Source organism: Asterias rubens, chromosome 3 (genome assembly GCF_902459465.1).
Source record: "Asterias rubens chromosome 3, eAstRub1.3, whole genome shotgun sequence".
NCBI classification, from domain to species: Eukaryota; Metazoa; Echinodermata; class Asteroidea; order Forcipulatida; family Asteriidae; genus Asterias; species Asterias rubens.
The window spans coordinates 13,437,476-13,444,562 of record NC_047064.1 but is presented as its reverse complement, the minus strand read 5'-3'; the positions used below and the strand labels follow the sequence as shown (position 1 = coordinate 13,444,562).

Genomic DNA, 7,087 nt, shown 5'->3' with positions numbered 1-7,087 from the left:
TATCCAATTTACAAAAATGTATGCCCAAATATCAACAAAAATGCAAGGCTTACACCTTGTGATTTTATCCAATTTATGCTCAATTTCTACATGCAAGGCTTACACCTTGTGATTTTAACAAACTTTACACCCAATTTTGACCCTTGTGATTTTATCAAATTTACGCCCAGTTTCTGCAAAACAGCAAGGCTTACACCTTATGACTTTGTATCCAAATTATGGCAAATTTTGATGAAAGAATGCAAGGTAAATTTAAGCAGGGAGCCAGTCACAGGCAAAACATATTACATGATATTTTGGCTGGCAAGCTGCATCTGCTATATAGTGATGTACTTTACTGTTATCTTTTTAAGCCTAGCATATTCGTGAAATTTGCTCAATATAATATGCTCAATGGAATCTTTGACCAAATACCGTATGATAGTTATTAAAAATAGGCCAATTTGACTTTGATTATGCATGGCAATGGGGGTGGTACCTCAGCAGTGGAATGGTTGCAGGATACATCTATAGGACTCGTATTACCGACAGATAATGCTTCTCAGGGAACATCAGCGCCACAAGATGCCCCAACAGATGCATCGCATCCTTGAGGGTCTTGCTCCCATCCAAGACGAGAGTTCTTGAGTAACGTGCATGCTCAGTGAGTCCCACGTAGTTCTTATTATCGATGGCTGCATCGAGCTGTTTCAATGCTTGATAGGCGAGACTGGATGGCTTGGGCACGTCTGGAGTTGTCGGGGATTGGGGATGCGTATCTCGATGTAGTGTTATGGCACCTGGATCGTTGGGTTCCATACGAATTGTCCCGTTGCGGAGGACTTGTGCTGAGATGAAAGAGGCCATACTTCTTGCTATCACACGGAATCTTGCAAAAAAGGATAAACAAAGTACTGAATTTGATAGTGTCCTCCTTTGGTCAGAGACCAGTGTTCTCACTTGGTGTATCGCAACATGTGCATAGAGTAACAGACATGTCATTCTTTTTTACTGAATTGGTCATCGAAGTTGCAAGAGAAGAATAATAAAAGAAAAAACACCATTGTCGCACAAATTTGTCTGCTTTCAAAAAATGAAAAAAGGCTTCATGCCTGAAGTATTTTAATATTTTAGTAAGAAATTACCTCTTTCTAAAAAACTATGTTACTTCAGAGGGAGCAATTTTAACAATTTTTTATACTATCAACAGCCCTCCTTTGCTTGTTGCCATGTAATTTTTTATGCTACATGTAACAATTATTTTGAGTAATTATCAATAGTGTCTAGTGCCTTTAAGTCCAGTTTGAAGAAAAAACAGCAACAAGTGATCTTTTCTGAAATAAGGAAATTGAGTTGACATGAGATGAAACAGTGTTGAATTGTCCAAAAGAGAAATTTTTTCAAACAATTGTGATGTCATCACTGTGACGCCATTTGTGGGAGCTCTGTTTATGTATATCCATGTAGCCGCTTTGTTGAAATAGAAAGTGTCATCACACAGTGGACGTAGTAGTATTGTCGGTGGAAGGCAAGGCAAGATACCACTATGCTAACGTGACCACCCATAATTTGAATAAATGCAAAACATAGTTAATGGCCTGACGTTTCGACCCTAGAAGAGTCTTTCTCAAAGGCTAAATGACAAGAGGTAACTAACAGGTAACTAAGTGTAACATAAGCAGCCAAGTGGAAACACGTGAATAGGGAGAGTCAGAAAGCACACAGGAAAAAGCAAGAGGTAAAATAATTAAAAGGACTACAGAAGGGGGGGGGTTGATTATTGACATTGAATTGATATTGAATTGATATGTGTCAATTTTGTGATGGCTTCACCAAGATAAACCCTCTTGAAGCATACCTGTAGGAGAGATCAGACTGTCTGCCGAACCCAATGGCGCCAAGTATACCAGATGAGCTACGATCCTCGCCTTGAGTCACCATACTAGGGATGAGGTTGTTCAGTGAGCGAGATAGGGTCCAATGGGGAGCACCAAACTCAACTTGATGGAGCGTCATCTGAAGGGCTTTGTGCCACCATAGGAACACCTTGGCTTCATTTGCAGGTCTGTATGGAAGAATAAAATGAGCACTTGTAGTTTAGATAAATAAAATCTCTGGTCCTATGTTACTGACAGTGTAGAAGGACTTCCCAATATATGCAAAGGTCGTTCATAGACCCGCTTAAGCACAAACAGTTTCCAAGTTGCTCAGTTACTTTCTAAAATACAATATTTCATGCACAAAATGTTACTGATATCCTATATAGTTTTGCTCTTGCTTAAAATTTCATGGCCATGGTGCTTCTGGAAGCAAGGAATTCTGCATTTATGTCAAGCATTCACAAGTTAGCAGGGATTTCGGCTTGTGCGCATTGTTACTAGGAATTGATCGCAAGATTGGTGATCGGAAGCGCAGAATGGCAGAATTGGGCTGTAAGCAGAGCCATGAAAGTGGGCCCAGATGTACATAAATCATGGTGGAAACTTCAGTGCCCTAGTAGAAGACATACATGTAGGCCATTCAAATACATTGAAATGAGTGGCAGAGACGCAGAATTTGAAACATAAAAAAAAGATACGATTAATACCTGAGCTTGTTTTTCACACACCAGTCCACCAGCTCAGTATACAAAGTGTATTCCTCTTCCAGGCTTTGACACAATGGTGACCTCTGACCTAGGTAAGCGTACAGGGTGAGTATGGATCCCTGCTTGGAGCATTCTCCCAAGAACTCTTGGTGAGTGAGCTCAGGTACATGAAGAGCCTGAAGGACATTGGTCCAGCCACGGGACGGGTCAGGGGACAAGTCAATATCTGTAGGGTTTGAAAGGGTGTTCAAATTTGTTAAATTTCCTTAGTTTTAAAAACAGGAAGAAATTGTAAATAATGGTAGACATGCATGTGAAACCATGTGTAAGTCTCTTTTGTGGGAGTGTTGACTCTGAAAAGGGACTGGTGTGGTCTCGACGATTTGAACAGTGTACTCTGTTCGTCTTCAGGAGAAACAGATGGTTGTACCCCCAAGTTTACCATTTATCTATAGTTTCTTCCTATTTATCCACACCATACAAAGCTTCAACAAATACGAAGGAAAACAAAATTATTATGAAATGAGAGATGAGCCATGTATCCTCCAAGACCAATACAGTGGAAACTCAAGGTTACATTTCTGATAGAAAATAAGTGGACGGTGTGGGATAATACCCAAGCGCAAACGCTTAGAGATCGCCAAACACAACTAAGCCATGGACAGCCTATCAAGGTGAGGGCCACTCTTTACTGGTTTGCCCAATCTACCAAAATCAACTGCCACTTAAGGGCACGTTGCCACCTTCTCCTTGGCCTGAAACAGGGTTACCCCCGTCACAGTCTTTAAGGATGTACATGTGGGTGTGGATATCATCCAGTAGGATACTGGCTGGTTGAGCAGAATGTACTGCATTTGTACCTTCCAAACTCAAGGGAACAAACTGAAGGGGACAAGTGTCACCACTGGGGATTGAATATTATACACATAATGAATGTTTATGAGTGCAATGGTGCGAATATGTTCATGAGTTGAAAGATGGAATGTTCTATTCAACGAGGCGGAGCCGAGTTGAATGGAACATTCCAGCTTTCAACGAATGAACATATTCGCACCATTGCACGAATGAAAAACATTCATTATTTGTTTTATATAACATCCAAGTAGATCTTTGTCATTTTGATTAAAAGATACAACTTTCAAAACAAACAAAACGTAGGCCTACAATTTTTAATTGTAGAAGCCGAATGTTAAGTAATTTTACTACCTTGCAGTAGTAACACTGCTGCGTTACCAAAGACACGCGCACTCAGTGATATGTGTTTACTCAGCTTTTTCGTTCCATCCGAAAAGTACTTATGCACGCTGGCAGCGTGCAATGGTACTTTTCGGATGGAATGAAAAAGCACGGTGAGTGACTCAGCGTGCAATGGCACTTTTATTTGCTATCACGTGACGGACAATCCTCCAATCAAATGGCAAGGATCTGCTCGGGTGTTATATAAAATAATATAATATCAAAGTCTTATATAGTGCACATACATGTATCTACCAAACAAGGTACTCAAGGAGCTGAGTACTGTATGTGCAAACTTTCAGAAAGATATTGAAGTGATGAATTTTGAGACCCAATAAGTTATAAGGATTTACAAGGTGCTACAGCGCATACAGCAGCCACAACCAGGAACACCGGGGCGAACCCCTTCTCCTTTCGAATAGTGTACATGTACTAGGTTCTTTTATGCATTTACACAACACATGGGACCAACGGCTTTACGTCCCATTCGAAGGACGAAGCAATGGTTAAGTGTCTTGCTTCAGAACACAAGTGTCACGGCTTGGGATTCGAACCCACGCTCTGCTGCTTACAACACCAGGACCCAATTGCATCAAGCCTGTCAGCAAAAAAAACTTGCTAAGCACAGAAAAGTATTGCTTATCAGAAATAGGTTACTAGCCAAAATTACATTTTCGTTGGTCTAAATGGTGCCCCAATCAATTTTTGCTCAGCAAAGAATTTTGTAAAGCAGTATTTTATGCTTAAAAGTTTATGAAATTTGGCCCAAAGCCGGTGAGTAGGATGGTCTACATAAGATTGCTCAGACACGACACCTCACTGTTTTATGGTATGTTTTATCAAAGACTAGAGGATGTTCGAATTTAAAAAACATACGTACTAGAGTTGAAGTTAGCCTCTATACAAGCCTCCACGACCACTGCCAGATGTTTGATCGAGGCCAACGTGCGACATGCTGCCGTTATGCAGGGAATACAGAGGGCGCTACTCGTTGAGGCTTCAAACCATGAGACTATCGCGCCCAAGATTGCGTTCGGAGCATCGTGGATCGGTGAGCAGTTGTTGAGTAAGGTCAGCAGCGTGGAGAGGAGAGAGGCTAGCTCTTGCTGTCTGACTGATGTCGGCCCACCTGAAGCATAGAGAAATATATTTAAAGGGAAGGTACACTACTGATAATTGTCAAAGACCAGTGTTCTCACTTGGTGTATCACATCATAAGCATGAAATAACAAGCCTGTGAAAATTTTGGCTCAATTGGTCATCGGAGTTGGGAGAAAATGATGGAAGAAAAAACACCCTTGTTGGACGAATTTGTGTGGTCCAGATAGGAATAAAATACTTATAGCTTGAAGTCGTGCATTATTTTAGTGAGAAATTTCCTCTATTTCAAGAACTATGCTACTTCAGAGGGAGCCATTTCTCACAATGTTTTAAACTATCAACAGCTCTCCAATTTTCGTTACCAAGTCAGTTTTTAAGTTAATCTTGTTTTGAGTAATTACCAAACGTGAACCTTCCCTTGAATACTGTTTAAATTTGATAAATGTTAAATTTGCAAAGGGATATAGAATATTAATTTTGGTTAACTCTTACACCAATGTGTGATAACACTGTATACTCTCGAGTTCTGTGAAAAAAAAATCATAGGTGCACATTTCTCGAGTGGGATTCAAACCCACAATCTTTGCAATTCTAGAGCAGTGTCTTACCAACTAGACTACAGAGATTGCCACATAGTTAGAGGCAGTTTGAATCCTAGTGAATGAGCAGCAGGCACCCCAAGGATTTAATGTTAAATTTGCATCAGGATAAAGAAGATTACATGTACATGTACATGACCCTTGTTTCACAGAACTCGGGAAACTACCAAGTATAATAATAATAATAATAAGACTTGTAATGCGCACATATCCACCCTGCTGGGTGTTCAAGGCGCAGATATACAGTGCCAACACACATTGGTGACCATGAAATGATGCCCAGAACTCGGGAAACTACCAAGTATACAGTGCCAACACACATTGGTGACCATATATAAAGTATACAGTGCCAACACACATTGGTGACCATGTATAAAGTATACAGTGCCAACACACATTGGTGACCATGTATAAAGTATACAGTGCCAACACACATTGGTGACCATGAAATGATGCCCAGAACTCGGGAAACTACCACGTATACAGTGCCAACACACATTGGTGACCATGAAATGATGCCCATGATTTTTTTTCCACAGAACTCGAGAGTATACAGTACAGTGTTATCACACATTGGTGTAAGATTAAACCAAAATTAATATTCTATATCCCTTTTTTAAGGGTAAAAAAAAAATAATTTAACATCTTGAAATGAGTTTTGTTCTTATTTCAAAAATCCAGATTTCAGCAGTGATGCTTTTCCAAAGACACTGATCATTTTATCAAAACAGTTTTAATACTTAATAGTAATGTATCTCACCTGCAGTTGAAAGCAACTCGATATCATTGAGTAACTGGTGCACAGCAGGAGGGAACCAGTCACTGCGAGCATCATTGAGCAAGGAGCATTTACTGAGCAGACGTACGACCAGCTTGACGTAGGCCGCTCTCTTAGAAGAATCATCAGCTGAATCAGATGATGACGGGTTGCCAAACCTGGCCACCTCATGCATCAAACTATAAAAAACAAATTCATTGCTAATACATGTACATTTGTACTTTGGAACATTTGAGTTTAAATACATTCAACATGGTCGATAGTATGATATTGACAAAGCCATACTTGTATTATGTGATGCAGAGTTCCCTCGAGAGGAAGATCATTTTAAAACAAACAAACAATTAAACAAACAAACAAACAAACAAATAAATGACCAATAAACAAACAAACATATTCTGAAGTGAACTGGTTAATATTGCAACAAGATGAGAAGCATGACTTTAATACTCCAGATGGTTGCAGATGTTCCAGGTTATTTCACACTGCTTACCAAGTTCTGAGCATGTGCACATTTTCAAGAACAATGGAGTTAATTGGCAAGACAACTACCACCTTTCAAAAAGTCTCCGGATTTTGCACCAGAAATACAAAAAAGGAAACAATTTAAAGGCACTGGACACCTTTAGTATTGTCAAAGACCAGTTTTTCTTTATCAATTGGTCATTTAAGCTGCAAGAGAGTAATGAAAGGATTAAACACCCTTGCTGCACAACTTTGAGGACTTTCAGATGTCATACACTGTATAAAAGGCTTCAGGCCTCAAGTATTTTAATATTTGAGTGAGAATGTACTTCTTTCTTAAAA

General features: G+C 39.7%; 1 protein-coding gene across 2 annotated transcripts in view; it reads right to left on the bottom strand.

Annotated features, from left to right (window-relative positions):
* Positions 1-7,087, bottom strand: part of LOC117287915 (ectopic P granules protein 5 homolog) — a 58,425-nt gene continuing 51,338 nt past the window's right edge. For both annotated transcript variants that reach the window (XM_033768539.1, XM_033768540.1), the window contains 5 exons: positions 6,263-6,459; positions 4,683-4,931; positions 2,567-2,792; positions 1,838-2,044; positions 1-868 (listed from right to left, as the gene is read on the bottom strand). In XM_033768539.1, coding sequence (XP_033624430.1) covers positions 508-868; positions 1,838-2,044; positions 2,567-2,792; positions 4,683-4,931; positions 6,263-6,459 — 1,240 coding nt within the window. In that variant the 3' untranslated portion in view covers positions 1-507. The remainder of the gene's footprint in view (positions 869-1,837; positions 2,045-2,566; positions 2,793-4,682; positions 4,932-6,262; positions 6,460-7,087) is intronic.